This window comes from Urocampus carinirostris, chromosome 10 (assembly GCF_059441175.1).
Source record: "Urocampus carinirostris isolate Australia breed hairy pipefish chromosome 10, RoL_Ucar_1.0, whole genome shotgun sequence".
Lineage (NCBI taxonomy): Eukaryota > Metazoa > Chordata > Actinopteri > Syngnathiformes > Syngnathidae > Urocampus > Urocampus carinirostris.
Window position 1 is genome coordinate 10,952,377 of NC_142358.1, and position 19,041 is coordinate 10,971,417.

Sequence of the window (19,041 nt, forward strand, 5' to 3'; positions counted from 1 at the left end):
TAGTAATGTGAATATTTTCGCTTCCACCAGGAGTGTGCCACCATGGGTGGAGGTATTCCAATCTGCAGACAAGCTCAGACCAAGCTCGAAGTGTGTCTATATATGTTCCTTTGGAGTCCAGACACAGAGGCTGTGTTGGTTGCCATGTCATGTTTTCGCCACCTCTGTGAAGAGGCTGATATAAGAAGTGCTGCTGATGAGGTTTCTGTCCAGACCATTTTGCCCAACTATGCCACTTTCAGTGAACTTGCCTCCATAAGCAACGTGATGGGAACAGGTCAGGTCAAACCACCATTACTAATTGTGGGGGACAAAATTGTGATAATGTGGAATTTAACCCCAAAAGCTTCATAGTCTTGTTAGCTTGCATTCAAATGGTAACATTTATTTTTTTATTTAAGAAAAATGTTTTTTTTTTTATATCTTAGGTCGTGCCACACTGCAAAAAAGAGTAATGGCCTTGCTCAGGAGGATTGAGCATCCCACGCCAGGAAACATTGAGGTGAAGTGACTGTTCAATTAGTTTGTAACTGTCTGGAAGTGTTCTACCTTCCAATTTGAATAAAATAGCAACACTAAGTAGATATGTGTCCATATTCTTTAATTTGTGTGAAAACTTGTTTTATGAAATCCTGATTTGAGTTTTGGTTTCATTACATAACATTTGAATTAGAATAGTCATTGTAAACAATGTTGTGAACATTGTTTGCAACGAGATTAGAAGTAACTCTCCAGGAAAAACATGTAATAAGAGACCTAAAAAGAAAAATATGATAAAAACGATTTTCAAAAAAAATAGGCAAATATTGTCGAGGGACATGTTTGATAGCTGGCGTGGTTTGTGTCTGCCTTTCAGGGACATTGAGGACGCAGAGGATTTTTATTTGCTGATCACGCGTGCATGTGGATTTTAACTGATTTAAAACTTGTTTCTCAGATGATAAGAGAGAAAAATATAAAATGTTAAAACTTCAAAAATCACTGTTAAATATCATAAGTTACAGTTGATATCGAATGCCTCCCTGGTGCTACCCGACACCTCTTTGGACTAAGGTGGAAGTCTTTCACCAGTTATTTAATGGTTGGCCCTCCGTGTATGATTTCTGCCTCCATGTTGACCCAAGTTGCTAGCTATTCTGTTGTACTCATTCACTTTCAAACTAACTGACCTAAAGTAATTTGTCTTTCCACTTACTGTGCTAGACTTGATCTTGTTCTTGCTTCTGCGTCTTCATTTGTGGCAGCTGCTGGCCACCTCTCATATTAGCTCCTTCTGAGTCACGGTACTTGTTGGTCAGGATGCTGCCCTAGACAAGCCTTCTTCCTAAGGGCTCATGGCTTGGGTTGGATGTTTTAAATATCTTTCTTTATCCACATGCACCTACATAAAATGCAGTGTTTAGAAAAGAGCTATTCACATTGGATTCACTTTATAACCCACATTATCATTCTGAGATAGAAAAGATAGTTCCCCAAACCAAACAGCACATTAAGAACATAAACTCCATTTCAATATTTGGTTATTTTGTTTTTCTCAAATATATATCTAGTGAGCAAGATGGCCAACTATCTGATTCTTGGGGAGCAAATCTGGGAGCTTATGACCAAAACATACAATGACTCTCGCAAAATGCCAGCTGTTTAAACCAAAACCGTGCTTAGTTTTTTATTATGAAAATGGTTTGAAATTGAAATAGAACACTAAAACCAAGAGTATTTTTTGAAAAATGTGCTCATGCATGAAGTTACACTTTTGTCTTCAAATGCCAAATGGAACGTTAGTTGTCTTCAAAGTCCTAATAATTGTGGGATTTGTATTTATTTTTTCATCTTAAGGCTTGGGAGGATACGTATGCTAAATGGGACCAGGCAACGAAACAAATCCTTAATTTTCCCAAGAACAAAGCAGATGATGGCCAGGTAGGTAGTATTTAAATGGATCACTTTCTCATTTCTGTTTATCTTACATGTTTATACTTTGTGTTTACTTGAAAGAAACACAGTTCTATTTTGACCGTCTGGGGCAGTGCTTCAAGCACTAGCTTGCATCCTTTTTGCATTGAGGCTGCCTAAGAATTGCCTATTATGTTTTTTCCCAGTTGGCACTCATTGGCTCCCACTGCATGTTTTGATCAGCCAGCCTTGCGTCTGACACAGCTGGTATTAGTTATTCAATGCCTGAAGCACAGTCTCTAACTATGGTTCTATGAGTCCTGAATGACAGCCAGAGCATCAGTAGCCTTGTGATCATGCTAAAACCTTCCGTAAGAAGTGAACCTGCTGTGACACCAATATGTATACACCTTCTATGGTCAAACGGGTCACAGGTGACTATTTTGTTAAGCATTTATCAAGAAGCGCATGCACACAGGAAATATTCAGTGTTTGAAGCGGTCATTCAGGAATCTTAGAAGCGTAGATACATTTGTAACATTGAAAAGTGAAATGTGGTGTACTTACAATCTTTTTTTTCTATGCCATTTTTCTTGTTTTATTTGTGTTTCAGCTAAAACAGAAAATTCACTTTTTGGTCGCTTGTAAATGCTTGTGATTGTTGCTATGTTTCTAAACAAGTTTTAACACATCTTAAAATTGACGGCGATATTGGTGGCTTCACTGAGCCATTGCATTTCTCCTTCCATCGTGATTAACGACACTTGGCATTGGTCTGTATGGTGTTGTCCTATTAAGTGTCATTGTTCCCTACGGGTCACACCAAAGAAGACAGATGCATGCTACACTGAAATAGGGCACTATGAAATGTGTATCAGTGCAAGGATTACGTATCACTTTTGGACATTTATAATGGGCCATGCAAAAAAAAAGTAGTGTTTCCCAGTGGGTAATTATAATAAGTCCCTGTAACTGAAAAAGTAAGCCACATATTACTGTCATTTTACCCAACACCTGTTTGGGGAGAGATGTGTCTCATAAAAATTTCCATAAGCAATTTACTTAAGATCTAAAAATGTGTCTTGATAAATGCACACACAAGATTAAAAATATAGATGTAAATCGCAGATATGTTCGTGGCTCTGCAAAACATTTGTGGAGATTTTTATTTTAATGACACTGTAGAACCTGGAAAATATGCTTTGAAAGTGCTTGAATTTGGCCATTAAGGTGTCCACTATGGCACATTAATCGTGATGTAAAATGACCATGTTCACTGAAGTTGTTGGGGACCCAAGGGGCGTTATCTGAATTTGTTTTCTTCCAACAGCAGGAATGGATCAACATGACAGGCTTCCTCTGTGCCCTGGGCGGCGTGTGCCTCCAGCAACGCAGCACGCCTGGCCCTGCGACTTACAGCCCACCTATGGGGTCCATGACTGAGCGCAAGCATTCTATGATCTCTATGGGCCCGTGTGAGCTCTCCATCGCCATGGCCTCAACTTCTTGCTCCTCATCAGCCTCCAGTGAGACACCTGTCAGCCGCTTTATCGACCGGCTTTTGGCCCTGCTGGTGTGTGGCCATGACAGAGTTGGCCTTCACGTCCGTACCAATGTTAAAGACTTGTTGGGTTTGGAGCTTAGCCCAGCGCTTTACCCCATGCTCTTCAATAAGTTGAGGAACAGCATTGGTAAATTCTTCGACAACCAGGGTCCGGTAAGTGGAGTTTGCTTAACGTGTTATATCTATTTAAGTAGTATCGAGTTTTTGTTTATCTTAGATGCCCATTGACTGTATCTGACTATTAACCGAGAGGGGGGGAATAAAGTTCTCTGTCGTGGGGACGGATTTCCCTCATTTGGAAAGTGAGTAAATTGTGTCGAGGAGCGGGGTAAGATCGGACCGAAAAAAAAAATCGAGCCCGACCTGACTCGGGCCCGCGGGTATTAAAGCTCAGCCCATCCCGAGCCCCACCAAGACTCTTGATTTTTAGGACCGAGACCAAAGCAAACCCGAAATGTAATATTTTATATGTGAGGACTCAGGAGTAGGACAGGTGATTTGGGTGTGACGGTGCCGGAAAATTATGCCGTTTAGGCAAATGTCTTCTGTGTAATAAGAGATTAAGTTGACTAAAATACTAGTAAATTATACTTTTGTGTTAAAACTTCACGATTTGTGTACTTTCACAGGTTCCCATCAATGACACCAACACCCAATTTGTGGAGCAGATTATTGCAATCATGAAGAACCTATTGGATAACCACACAGAGGGCAGTAGTGAACATCTCGGAATGGCTAGCATTGAGACCATGATGCTTAATCTCGTCAGGTCAGATATTACTGCTTTGAGCATGTGGTGATGTCTTGGCAACTATGCAAATCTCTTATAAACATCCAAGATACATTATTTTCAGATTTGTTATCTATTGGCCATGTGTCTTGTAGGTATGTTCGCATTCTTGGCAACATGGTACATGCTATCCAGATCAAAACCAAGCTGTGCCAACTGGTTGAGGTGATGATGGAGAGAAGAGATGACCTTTCTTTTTGCCAGGAGATGAAATTCAGGTTTAATGTCTTTTGCAGCTATACACAATGTTTCATCGCAAGTCTAAAAGTAACATATTTGAACATATTTGAAGAAGTTATTTTATTTATTTTAATAAATGTTTGTATTTTGTAAAGCAAAATAATCCCAGTGACCTGAAATGCTGAAAAAAATGTATAGATCAAACGATTGGCATACATTTTTTAACAAATTCAACATTTTGAGTTGCAGAAAGATTAGGCTGCTCTTGAAACCTCTTCATACTTTACAATTCGTACATACAATTTGTACATACAAGTCGTTCGTACATACAATCAATTTAAAATGTGTTACATGATTCTTCAGCGAATCTTGAAAATCTTGTTGATATTTTAGGAATATAATAAAGGTTGATAACAGATGAGCAGTTCCTTCGAATGTTTTATCTACTGAACATATTCTGGGCACAAATGAGCTAGAAGACGATGGTTGTAGCAATTCACTTATGCAAAGACATGTGTTTTACCATTATTTTTATAAAAGTAGGGAACTCCATTAGATTTTCGAAATTCTATTACAAATTAAAAATACAGTTGAATGGACCATTATCTACTGAAGACCGCCTTATATTCTTAGGGGGAATCTTATTCAAGCCGCTTATTCCTTGATGAGGAAATCAATAGTATTTTGTTAACAGGGATGGAAGCTGGACTTGACTTAATGTGATCTTCTCAAGATTCTACTTATTTAAACCACTTCTCATGAACTGAAATCAATATTTCCTGTCTTTTATTGAGTATTCCACTCAAAAAAGTAAAGTGCTCATATGAAATTACAAAAATAAATTTAAAGACTATATAATCATGATTAAAAATGGGCAGTGACATATATAAATATTACTACAATATCTTCATAGAACCCCTATGCAACATGTTTTGCAAGCACCATTTACAGTAATTGGGTGATACCGTCCTCACGAAAGACCGTTGTTTTCAATTGCCAATTTTGGTTACTTTAGTTTTTTTGGTCATTGCTTTGTTTTGATCATAGTTAATTGTAATCCGTGCCTTTAAATTGTTTTAAGGAATAAGATGGTGGAATACCTGACTGACTGGGTGATGGGCACTTCCAATCAAGCAGCTGATGATGACATAAAGTGTTTGACAAGGTAAAGGTTGGTTAAGATCATAGTATTCCCTCGATCTTCGTGGTGTATGTATGTATATATACACACACACACACACACACACACACACACACAGCGTTGTGAAAAATTATTTGCCCCCTTTCTGATTTCTGCATTTTTTGCATATTCATCACTCATAAAGGTTTCAGATCATCAAATGAATTTTTATATCACAGAGACAACCCAAGGAAATACAAAATGCAGTTTTGAAATGTTGATTCCATTTATTAAGGCACAAAAAATCAATGTGAAAAAGTAATAGGCGCCCCTGAATCTAATAGTGAGTTGGGTCACCTCTGACAACGATAACAGAAATCAAACGTTTACAATAGTTTCATAATGGGTCTTTCACAATGCTATGGAAGATCCTTTGAAAAATGGTTTCAAATTTTCCATATTGGAGGTTTTCATAGCATTAACTGCTCGTTTGTGGTCACACCGCAGCATTTCAATTGGATTTAAATCTGGAATTTTACTTTGCCAATCCAGAAACTTTTTTGTGCCATTACTGTTATTGACTTGACAACCACAGCTGTCACAAAAGAACACAAAGAATCTTCTCACATTTTACAAAAATGTCTTGATTATCCGCAAAACCTTTAGAGAAAATTAAGCTTTTTGGAAGGTGTGCAGTCGTTACATTTGGCGTAAAAATGGTACATATGACAAAAGGGACATGACGCCAACAGCAAAAGCATGGTGGTGCTAGTGTAATGGTCTGGGGCTGCTCTGCTGGCTCAGGACCAGGACAACTTGCTGTGGTTGACAGAATAATGAATTCTGGTGTATTACCAGAAAATCCTGAAGGAGTATGTCCGGCCATCAGATCGTGCCCTCAAACTTAAGCGCTCTTGGATCATGCAGGAGGACAGCAACCCAAAACACACCAGTAAGTTCACCTCTGAATGGCTTCCAATAACCAAATTGAAGGTTCTGTAGTGGCCAAAACAAAATCCAGATTTTAATCCAATTGAGATTTTGTGGAATGACCTTAAACGAGCAGTTCATGCTAGAAAACCCTCCAATATGGCAGGTTTAAAACAAATTTGCAAAGAAGAATGGGCCAAAATTCCTTCGCAGTGTCGTGAAATACTTGTTACCAATTATGGTAAACGTTTAATAACTGGCTGCTAAGAACTTTTAGTTTCATGGGGCGATTACTTGTTCCCATAGAGCCTGATATGTTTTTATTTTTTTGTGCCTTAATAAATTGAATCAAAGAACATTTTTGTATTTACTTGGGTTGTCTCTGTATGATATTAAAATTTGTTTGATGATCTGAAACCTTTGAGTAAAAGATGTGCCAAAAACACAGAAATCAGGAAGGTGGCAAATACTTTTTCACGGCACTGTATAGGAATTTGTTTACCTATGCAAATGCGCAGTTTTATCTAAGATCTTTTTATTTTCGCTGTAGCATAGAAATGAATGATGCATGCAAACTCCGGCTTACTCGCTAAAAAGAATCATGTATATTGGTTGATATCTCGGGTACATTTTCATTGATAGTAACTAAACTGCTACATTTCTTATATCGTGAATGCAACAGTTGTTCCATCCATAAGTAGTGCTTCTGGCTAGCCACATAAAGCACATTTTGTAAACTGACTGGAAGTAAAAATGTAACCCACTCGGGAGCAAGAGCAAAAATCGTCGTACTAAGTTGATTTTGGTAATGGATATAAATGAAAATTTCCTTTAAATAATGTCAAAAGTTAAATGTCCCTTATGCTTGCTCCTCTGATCAGATTGCTCGCAAACAGCATGTACTTTATAAGAGGTTATTTATCTGTCACTTGTCATGGAAACGATACATTCGGATTGTTCCATTTAGCCTCCAAGAACTGAAGGCAGGTCCTTCTATTGGTTTACATGTACTGGGCTCATAGTTGCTAAAATTCCAAAATATACATTTGATTCCGCAGAACTAATCAATAGAAAAAAAATCTATGACACACCAAGGACAGAAAAGTCACACTGCCATATGGCGAGGGAACACTATTCTACTGTTTTAGTGTGGTCAGCATATTTGATTGTGTAATGCTATTTTGTACGCAACACAGGGATCTTGACCAGGCCAGTATGGAGGCAGTTGTGTCTCTGCTTGCTGGTCTTCCCCTGCAACCGGAGGAAGGAGATGGAGTGGAACTGATGGAGGCCAAATCACAGCTTTTTCTCAAGTTAGAACACTTAAATTATGATGACCATAAGGCAAACTTTACTTAAAGGGGCAGTCTCAGTTCAGCATTGTTGTATTTAGCACACACATAAAAGGCACTTGAGGCTTTGGTTGTGAAGCGGGGAATAAACCATATTCCACAATGATCTGCAAAACACTCATATACTCGTTCTTACTTGCACATATTATTATTATTTTTTTTATATAAACAATCAACCCTCAAACCTTTTCCTCATGGTGTACTCTACTTCGCCTTCACACGAACACACGGGGCGCACTGCATGGTAGCGATCGTCACACATTTTGAAAAAAATGTAATAGTTCTATGTGTGACTTATAGTTGTGAAAATACGGCAAAATCCCTAATATTTACCAAATTTTACCTACATTTTGCCTGTTCTTTCTTTTAAAAATCAGTTCCCAACTTTTTAAGGTGACAGAAGCTTAAAAGGAATAGCTATCTTTGTTAATAATACAATAAAGTGTTAGGTGGACAATGTTTACCTCATTCTTCATACAACGAAGAATTTTCAGAAATTGTTTTTTTTTTCTTTGTGCAGGTACTTCACCCTTTTCATGAATCTGCTTAATGACTGCAGTGAGGTAGAGGACGAGGGTCAAACAGTTGGTGGGTGCAAAAGAGGCATGTCACGCCGCCTGGCCTCACTCCGCCATTGTACTGTACTGGCCATGTCAAATCTCCTCAATGCTAACGTTGACAGTGGCCTTATGCATTCCATTGGTAAGTCTTTGTTTGTCCCACTTTTGAGAAATTTCCTTGATAAAATGTGGTAGTGCATTAATTTTCAAAAATGCTCAGGTCTGGGTTACCATAAAGATTTGCAAACACGAGCTACATTCATGGAAGTGTTGACCAAGATCTTGCAGCAGGGAACTGAGTTTGATACACTGGCCGAGACTGTGCTTGCTGACCGCTTTGAAAGGCTGGTTGAGCTGGTCACAATGATGGGAGACCAGGGAGAATTGCCAATAGCCATGGCGCTAGCTAACGTTGTTCCTGGATCCCAGTGGGTAAGAATCTGTTCATGCATGGTAGAAGTTATGTAAATCGGAGCCTGTTCAAATAATCAACGTCGATCAAGCAGTAAATTTAAGTGAAGTCAGTAGTTGTACTAGTCTTGACAAATTACAGTATTTTTCTCACTATAAGGCGTGCTTTATTATAATGGGCTTCCCCTCAAATTAGTTTGTCATATCTTTCATGCACAAGATTCACAGGGCGTTGCAGTTTGGTATGCATCCTTACAAAAAAAATAACTATTTTAGGTTCCAGCAATATTCTATTTTGTTGAAATACTTACTTCTTTCTGTTTGTCTTTGCAACCTAATTTACGCACAGGTGAAAAGGTGGATAGACTGTTTAACCTATCAGAATGCACAACGAAATGCACTATGCAAATCAGTGTTTTCAGCACCGCAAATAAAAAAAATAGAGCTTGTCTTATCATCACACTATTATTTTTCCTATGTCATTTGTTCCACTGATTGTCTAAAGGTAAAGTGTTGGTGCCCTTACTGCAACGACTCTGAATCCTGTTCCATAAAATGTAGTGCGATTTGGGTCAGCAATGAATAGTCAGTTGGTCAATTATTTCTGCAAATACTGTAATATACCACAAAACCTTGTTTTGTAACGCACATTTATTGAGATTGTATGCATTTCCAATAATATCCTCCATATGCTACGGTAAATGTATATAAGTACGACTTCTGGCCTACTTGGTGTCTTTAGGTGCACATTAGTTTGGAAAATATGGTAAGTGACTTAGTTTTCCTCCTTCTGATACCAAACATTTTAAATATGAAATCTCTCTGCATTTTCTCGACACCTACTTGTGTTGACACAAAAGAGTAACAAATCTGAATGAGTAAATTAAATAAAGTCCCTAGGCTTCGTTATGATATAGTTCAAAAGAGCGCTTCTTATGGTCCAATTGGTTCAAGCAATTTATATCCTGCCATCACCTACTATTACTTTTAGTTTTTGCAAACCATTTAACATTTGTTTGGATGCTTGTTTTTGTGGAAAGCAAAATTTGATTCATTAAACCATAGTTATTATCTATTTGGTATATGGTTTTCAAATGGTAATGACAAATCTCCATTCCAAGGATGAACTTGCTCGGGTCCTGGTGACACTGTTTGACTCCCGTCACCTCCTCTACCAGTTGCTATGGAATATGTTCTCCAAAGAAGTTGAGCTTGCTGACTCCATGCAGACCCTTTTTCGGGGAAACAGCCTTGCGAGCAAAATAATGACGTTTTGTTTTAAGGTACATTTCAATTTTATTTTGACAGTCCTTGTTCTTATATACTATTTTACAGTTTTTTTCTAACTTAAATAATGTAATCCAAAATATTTTTTTATTCACTCTGTTTATTAGGTTTATGGAGCAGCATACCTGCAGAAGTTACTTGAACCTTTATTAAAAGGCGTCATCTCAACGCCTGAACACATCAGTTTTGAGGTGGATCCCTCTCGGTAAGATTTCCATTTTGGACCTTCACTTATGGTATCCTTCACATGAGGAACAATAATATACAGAAATACTCAGTACTGTATTAAGATTTTTATTTATTGAATTTATCCACATAGTGATGCATTATTATCATTCTGACTTCCAACCAGTTTTTCTAAGCTCTATGTTTTAATTATAAATTTTTGGCCTATTCATCCTGATAGTCTTTTATCTGTTTTTAAAGTCTATATATTACATCATTTACCCTGGGGTGCCATTTCCAGTCTCATTGCATACAATGTTTCACAACATTGATATCAGTGACAATAAAGGCCATTCCAATTCTTGACATGAAAGAGAATGCACACATGTAGTATGTGACATCTTGGAAACGAGTTTTCTTATATCCCAACCATCTGCTACAAACTTTTCTCGGCATGCCTTTTCTCTCTCGCTCTTGTGCATGGTTTTACTCCCTTTCTCGATTGCTCTTTCTCTCTCTGTAGTCTCCCTATGAAGAAATCGAGCAGCCAATTATACAGGGAGGTGTTGAGTCCTAGCCAATCCAGTTTCTGGATGAACTTGTAGGGGATTATATTATTGAATGCTGAGTTAAAGCATTTTGACATGGGGTTCGTTGGACTCAAGGTGGGTGAGGGTTGAGTGGAGAGCAATGGCGACAGTTGAGCGGTTAGACAGATGTTCAAACTGTATGTAGCACTAGTTTGCTGATGCTTAAACTTTTGCATCAACCTTGACTACCATTAGTGCTCACTTTTTGTGATTGCATTTTAAGATGTTGGTGGGTTGGATTCCTTAACCACTAGGATCGTAGGAGCAACATTGCCTGTAGTGTGTCTTGGGCAAGTACGTCCTAGTGGCATCCATCCCTCTTGAGGAAAAAAGCTTTTTCTAGCACGATTTGCATGTCTGACTACAGTCATAGAGACTATCTCCAGGATTTAAGCTTGTGATCTCTTCTACTTTTCTTTGCTACTTATTTTGGCTTGTGTAAATCACAGATATATTTGAGGCCCTGCAAATTACACAATTCACACCTGATCTTTTCTTTTAATTGTACTGGGGAAATTAGAAAATTGGCTTTGAAAGTCATTAAAAAGTGCTTGAATTTTGCCATGAAAAGTGTGTACAAACCCTGAACAAGTGGAAAACGTATTTGTCATTCAGCAAATGTGTGGCAAAACTGTTTGCAAACTAGTTGAAACTTAAAATGTAAACAGTTCTCATCTCTTTTTGTAGGATGGAGGTGGGTGAGTTGGTAGGATAGGGAGAGTTTAAAACTAGTATGGCTTCTCAGAATAAAATGTAGTAACATTTTGTAATTTTATTGTGAATATTATGAACAACAATTTCATGACACTGTATTATTTCAAAATTTGATAGTCACTTGCAAAAATATTTTGTAATATTTTGTGATACATGTTTTCATTTTTCGGTAAATGTGTCTTTGGAAGAGATAATTTTGATGTTTTTTTTTCTCCTGCTTACTCATCAGACTGGAACAAGGTGAGAGCTTGGAAGATAATCAAAGAAACCTGTTGCAGATCACTGAATGCTTCTTCCATGCCATCACCGGTTCATCCAGCGAGTTTCCCCCTCAGCTTCGCAGCGTCTGCCACTGTCTCTATCAGGTAGACAGCCCAAGCTTAAACACCACTATGATCCATTGCTTTTAACCTTAATCTTTCAAGTGCATTTCAAGCTCTTGCCTCTCATTTTACTCCAATTTCCATGCCGCTGCACTTACTGCTTTTTATTTCTCACATATTTATTCCCAGCCTTTTGGACTCTTGGGCCGTCAATTTGGTAATTGTCGGGGAAAAATATCCAGTTTTTAATCACAACTGCTTTTACATTCAAAATATGTCCTGGAAGACAAGAAATGGAAACATCACCTCCCCAGAATTCTTATTTTCTCATATCTTGCCACAACAATAGTGTGCTATAAGAATGTAAATGTCCGTTAGATTAAAAAGTAAAAAGACTGACGGTTGTCAATACACTCATCTGATTCAGCAAAGATTATTTCACATCTACTCTAAAATTTGGACTATAAAGTACACCTAATTATAAACCACACCCAGAAAATTGTTAAAAGGATAACCATTTTGTACATATATAAGCCGTACCTGACTTCAAGCCGCATGTGCCCAGATTAAAACATAAGAAAGACTGTACACAGAGTTTTAATAATATACGGTACCTTAATCCCTTAATGTTTCGACGGCCCTCTGGTGGGCCGCTGGACTTTTGATTGACAAATACGTGTCTGTACGATGTCACCAGTCACTGAAAATCATCGTGCCACCTATCGTGAAGTTTAAACTATTGTTATTCAAATATGAGGACCATTTCAAAAATATACTCATCCAAGAAACATTTCAATTAGTTTGAAACAAGATACCCCAAAACTGTAAAGCCGGAGTAACTCACCGTTACATCCCTTGGCCATAAAAATGGCTTCTTAACAAGGACAATCCATAAAATCCAACTATGTAAAATATATACTCCATAACACTCGATAATGCCAACAGATAAATAGGAATCGGCCTTAAACATTCCTGCTTCGTTGGATGTTGCCTCTTGTAATCCGTTCGTTTTGCAAATAAACAGACTTGTACAATTTTTCCCAATATGGTAGTTAGTCCTACCTTTTAGATTGACAACTTTTACATGATGAGGGTCTATTCATGCTCGTATTATTCATGCACAAAACGTGAAGTTACATTAAACTTGGGTCTTCCTCGACACCTATCTCAGTGTCTCACCTTTACAGCTGGGCGCCCCCTGACGGCCGTTAAAAAGATGCATAAAGTAGCCGTATCATTGCATAAGCTGCAGGGTTTGAAAGCTTGGGGGAAAAGAGTCACATCTTATAGTCCGAATTTTACGTTACAACAAATGTGAGAAATTACTTAGACGAAAAGGGTTCTCAAACTTTTTGGGTCGGGCCATTAATTTTTCTAATGACCCAAAGTCACTTTTCAATTTCGTATAAGTAATGCACATCCTTTTTCGGATGTCATGTTTACATGGTACACTAAAAAAAAAAGACACCTTAATTAAAAGCCTTTCCCAAAAGAAACAGCCACTCACTCTATTATAAACAAAGTCTGCAGGATAACTTCAAAAATTTAAATCAACAACAACAAAAGAAGAACAACATTGCAGTGTTGGGGAATACCTTCCATGTTCAAGTTAATCTTCAAAGTCCAGTCTTCATTGTTCGTAAGTGGTGTATGTATTTTCCCTATAGTCTTGTCCAGGATTTGGATCTCCCGTATTCTTATTCGAAATGTGGTCCTCTCCTTCACAAATATTTCCTCCCCAGTGCACACCCACTGCTCCAAATTTTTAACCAGGTACTCCCTTTGGTCAATAATATTTCTTCTATCAATATTTCAGGTATCCCATATCCCAACTTGAATTAGTTGTAATTGCTTTTGGATTACTACAACACCAACTATCCTTATAAAAGACAAAATAAACACAACATAGATACAATTTTGAAATTCTGTTAAAGATAAATGAACAATGTAACCTTGACAAAAGAATTGGAGAAACCAAGGTCAGCTAGTTGCGCATTAATTGGTATGTAAATATACTTAAAAAAATACAAAATAACTGCTAAATGATCCTTATTTTTACTAAATATAATTGTAATTATGATGTTTTTTTTCTATATTAATGGATTACAATTTCATTGCGTTTGTATTGTATTCTAATATCGAAAGGCCACATATATTTCGTTAATCCCCAAGCCTGAAGGACATGATACACTACTACTCCTGTTTTCCCCAACAAAACACACACACACTCGAGTTAAACTGTGCAGACGATAGTGAGTGGCTAGGCCCAAGTTCGAGAACCCCTGGTATTGACCAACAAAATTTCATTGAGAGCTGGTTAAAAATACTGCTTAAAGCATAAGTAACCGATTTTCATTTTCTTCAACATGCTTTATGTCTGCCCACTAGTCTAAACACAACACTCTGATTATTGTCGTATGTTTTGCGTCTAGATTAAGCAGCAAAAGTTACGCATTTCATCCACCTTGACAATCCTGTGAAAAACTTTCAAGTAAAAAGGACAACACATTGAATCAAGCTTTAGATAAAGACATGTTATTGAATCTAATCAAATCATAAATGTATAAGGGTTTTCAGACATTGAAATGCAACTTAAAGTGCTGAATAAAAACATTAACTGTACAATAAAACATTTGGGACACTGATTTGAGGAGTCCAGAGAGCAGGGAAATACAATTATGGTAGTCATCTGAAACCTAGACATTTTTGATTGTATTTATAGTGAACTGCATGTAGCAAAACGGCTTATCCCAGAGATGAATAAAATCAAGGAGGTTTTACTTCTTGACATGTATTCTTTCTTTAGAATATAGGTGTTGATGGCACTTAAACAATCATAATCAAGTAAATTTGTCATTAGGTTTTGTCTGAGATATGCGGTCTATAAAATCCTAAACATTGAAAAAATTTAAGGCTTTGATTAAGTCTTGATTTCAGACTGCTGTCTCACACCTGAGTGGAAAGACGTTTCTATTGCTAAATATAAAAACTAAAAAAATGTCCACAAAAGAAACCAAAATAAAATGAGATTTTATTTTAGGTTATTCTGGTTTACTATTCATCCCCACACTTCAAGTTGCAAACTTTTCAAGCTGATTTAGAATGTGATCAGATCATTGAGTGTTTTTTTTTCAAGAGCATTGTTAACACACACTTGACTCAAATTCAAGCAGCTTAACACTGCTGCTGCTGCCAATCTTCCTGTTGCTTTTCATGTTTGCTCTTTTGTACAGGTATTAAAGTTTGTGCTTGAAGGTGCATTGTGGACTTTAAAATTTCAGTGTTAATCTCCTTTCCAATCAATATTTGCTTCAATAGCCAAATGTGTACAGCACAGGTTAAAGTTGCCCATTCAGTCAGTTGCGGTAATTTCAAGCGAAGTATAAATAACTTCTGCAATTCACCTTTAAAGTGACAGTGTGTAATATTTAGTCCTTCCTAGTGGTACAAAAAACCTTCACTCAATAGAAAAAAAAATGACTTGAATTATGGGCAAACATGAACTATCATACCAATGTTATTTTTTATAAATTTTTATAGGTGGAAAAATTTGTATTTCTTTTACATAGGAGAATCGATACCTAGTAGTAGCCGCCATGTTTGTCTGGCATCTTGCCTTTATGCTGTGCTCAAATGGCACTGGATTTCTTCCGCCAAAGACAATACACTGCCATCTATTGGACAAATATTAAACCATGTACCTTTAAGTAAAGACCCAATTTGTAGCCAACTTTCCATTTTTACTTTTGTTTTCCCATTCTTCATTTTGCATTTCCTTTTGTAGCTCATAGGGCACAGGAATTAAGTCTCACTGATTTTTAGGACAGTGTATGCATGGCATGCTTCCTTGCAAATTAACAAAAAGCTCTTTAAAGCATATTTTCCTTGTTTCTTTTTACAAACATTTGGACACTAAATTTTACAATCCAAAGCTTAAATATGTGTTCCTTATTTGCTAAGGTTGTGTGTGTTTGTGTAGCTGGTGCTGTGACCATGATTGTACTCGTCTCTGTTCTGTAGGCAACTTGCCACTCTCTACTGAATAAGGCAACTGTAAAAGAAAAAAAGGAAAACAAAAAAGCAGTAAGTTCGGAGACTCATTTTTCCCTTAGCTATTTTTTCCTCCAGATACTTTCCCCTTAAAGTAAAAATCAACTTTATTTGGGCTTTTGTTTCTCTTTGTTTGTTGTCTTCATTTGTTTAAACTTAATTTTAACTACGTATCCCTCCGGCAAAGTTTTATTCTTAATTTGTATTTCAACTTGTTCAAAATTTGGATGTATCACATCATTACATAGTATTACCTAAATTGGTGATCATTTAAAAACAAATATTTTGCTGATCATATTTGAAGGTGGGGTGGGACATTTAGGTGTCCCTAAAAAAATTAAAGTAAAATATTAAGTATGTGTTAACAATGCCCAGTTGAGTTTAAAAAGCCTTTCTAATTTATTTTCACCGTGCCCGTGTGCTTTTATCTTACTTGTGTCAGAGGTGGTCTAGACACACAACACATTAGGAAGCAGGGAAGGGGAAAGGGGGATGGAGAGAAATTTCATGCTCGTCATCAGGTTTTTCTTAGTGTAGCATGAAAATGACTAAAGTAAGTAAAGGCCTGTTACAAATACAGTCCGAACACCAACTCAAACCCCAAAAAGATGAAAAAAAAAACGTATTTGAGTGTGTCCTAAAATTACACGTACTTGATCACGAATTGTGATCATGACTTTAAGCCAAGAGATGGCAGCAGAGAGTAAAGAAAATGTAATTTCCGGACAGCAGTTTTAATATAATACTCTTGTTCTTACTATTACAATAGCCCGTCTTGGTTTTTGTATTTGAATGTATCTTTTTGTAAATATATCAGCTCAAATTTGCAAAATGATGCACCCAAGTATGTTCTGATACTGCCTCCATATCTAAAAGGTTTCAACATGCGTTGGCAGAGCAGTGCAGGGATTAAGTATCATTAGTAGTATTAAATGAATAACAGCTACAGGTATTAGCATTGTTGCCATATCTGACTATAGACGACTGCGCAATAAATGAAAATGAAAAAAAGAAAATGATGCTGACATGCCTTCTCTAGTGGCTTGTCATTATGGCATGGTCATGTGAAGCATCATCGCTCCTACTTGTCGCACCCAAGAGGACAGCTCTATTTAGAAATCCGGCTTTTTTGGCCCAACTGTCTGAGAAGAGTCGGCCGGCTCTTTCAGGTTTGCAAACAAGTGTGACATATCCAAGCTGTGCGTGAAGCACAATGGAATAATTCATATCAGGTTATATCAGCCCATTGACAGAAAAATATCGCAGATCATAGATAGAAACGGCTCTGAATAGCACAAAGTATCTAAAAACAACAAGATAGCGAATTTATTTCAGTCATCATAGAAGAAAAAAACGTTTTGATCAACGCTGGATTTCTTTCTTTGAAGGTACCAAAAATTGATGAAATAGCCTTGAAAGTGCTTGAATTTGGCTATGATAAGGGTTTACGAACCCTAAATATAAAGTTAGAATGATCAAGCCAAAGTCCAAACCTCAATCCTTAAGAGCATTTGTGGAAAGATCTGAAAAATGCTGTGCACAAATGATCAACATCAAATCTCAAGGAACTTGAGCTGTTTTGTAAGGAAGAATGGGCATTTTTTTCTATTTCAAGATGTGCAAAACCTAAAGAGACATACTCAAAAAGATTTGTGGCTGTTATCGCAGCAAAAGGATGTGGTCCAAAATAACTCATGGGCCAATATTTTGGCACTGACTACTATTACTTTTTTATTTTTAGCACAATATAAAATTTTCAATACATATAGTTTATTTTCACGATTGTGTCTCACATGCTGTTGATTCAAAGAAACTACTATGGTTTTTTTTTTTAATAAGTTTGAAGCCTGCAATATGACAGTATGTCAAAAAAATCTTGGCGGACCAAAACCCAAGGCACTGATAAGAAAAATGTACTGGTATTCATATTTTATATATTCATGCTTGTTTTTGCACAATGTTGCTAATTTCATTGCTCTATTGTCTGATGCAATTAAGACTTTGGCTAGTCTACCAGCACTGTCTTATAAATATTGCCTTCCTGTCCTATTTTTTTTTTATTAAATTTTTCTTTGTCTTTATTTACATGTTATCCAGAAGTACCATGTCTAATGTCGTTGAAAACAAAGTACACTACATTGTTTAATCAATGACAATACTGTAATCACCCACTACTTTGTACTATGTACTTCGTGCCCTCAGTTATATTCCAAATTAACCTTCCAGATTTAGTGTACTGTAGACTATGTCTGGGCCTACAGCAAGATTAGATGTGGTGCTCCAGCATATGACGCAAGACACCAGACAATGTGGCGTCCTTAGGTAGTGATTCCACTATTTTAAGAAAAATGCACATTTCTTGACCTATGATTTTCTTTTTTTTTTAAATAAAAAATAATATTGGTATGATAGTTCATGTATTTTGTTTGTTTTAAATCTATTTTTTTACTGAATTAGTTTTTTTTGTACCACTAGGAGGCACTAAATATTACAAAATGTCCATTTAAAGGAGAGAGATAAGATGAAAAGAATGTCAGGATAAATGGGGAAAAAATAATTGCAAGGCAGTGCTTAAAGACTGGCCCAAGTTACAAGTGTAATGGATCAATATTGCGATGAAAAAATGTGCAATATGTTTAGCAGCAAGGAAATTCCAAAATAAGTCAATAAATTGTAATACAAATACACATTATTGAGCCAAAGTCCGATAATCGAGTTTTATGGTTAAAGCTCTATAACTTTGACACAGATGATCTTCTGTGCTGCATACTTTCCCTATCTGAGGGGCATCCAAATGTGAAATTATCCACTAATTTATATTTGATCCTACAGGTAATGCCACTTATTGGTGAAAATACATATGTGCCAGTCTCAGGGGTTTCTGTACAAGCAGGTTAACCTGATTGGCCTCATATTCTGAACAGTTATTAGTCATTCATGCTTTTATGGCACAAACCTGGGTTGGGGCGGGACCATGATCATGCAAAATGATTTCAAATATTATCCTCAATTTACATCCCACCTGGCTTGCTTCCAAACAAGCCAAAGTTGTAAGTGACAATTTTTGGCTCACCCAGTTTTTGGCATCACTTCTTATTACCATTACATTTGT

At 36.9% G+C, this 19,041-nt stretch overlaps 1 protein-coding gene across 3 annotated transcripts in view; it reads left to right on the forward strand.

The window, feature by feature from the left end:
• Positions 1-19,041, forward strand: part of nf1a (neurofibromin 1a) — an 85,686-nt gene that overhangs the window by 26,961 nt on the left and 39,684 nt on the right. Inside the window, exons 17-30 of one of the 3 annotated variants that reach the window (XM_088345303.1) lie at positions 31-277; positions 429-502; positions 1,837-1,920; positions 3,224-3,610; positions 4,087-4,226; positions 4,343-4,465; positions 5,509-5,592; positions 7,674-7,790; positions 8,350-8,531; positions 8,610-8,821; positions 9,922-10,083; positions 10,195-10,292; positions 11,786-11,921; positions 15,900-15,962. In XM_088345303.1, coding sequence (XP_088201429.1) covers positions 31-277; positions 429-502; positions 1,837-1,920; positions 3,224-3,610; positions 4,087-4,226; positions 4,343-4,465; positions 5,509-5,592; positions 7,674-7,790; positions 8,350-8,531; positions 8,610-8,821; positions 9,922-10,083; positions 10,195-10,292; positions 11,786-11,921; positions 15,900-15,962 — 2,109 coding nt within the window. The remainder of the gene's footprint in view (positions 1-30; positions 278-428; positions 503-1,836; positions 1,921-3,223; positions 3,611-4,086; positions 4,227-4,342; positions 4,466-5,508; positions 5,593-7,673; positions 7,791-8,349; positions 8,532-8,609; positions 8,822-9,921; positions 10,084-10,194; positions 10,293-11,785; positions 11,922-15,899; positions 15,963-19,041) is intronic. The other 2 variants (XM_088345305.1, XM_088345306.1) reach the window with 2 other exon arrangements.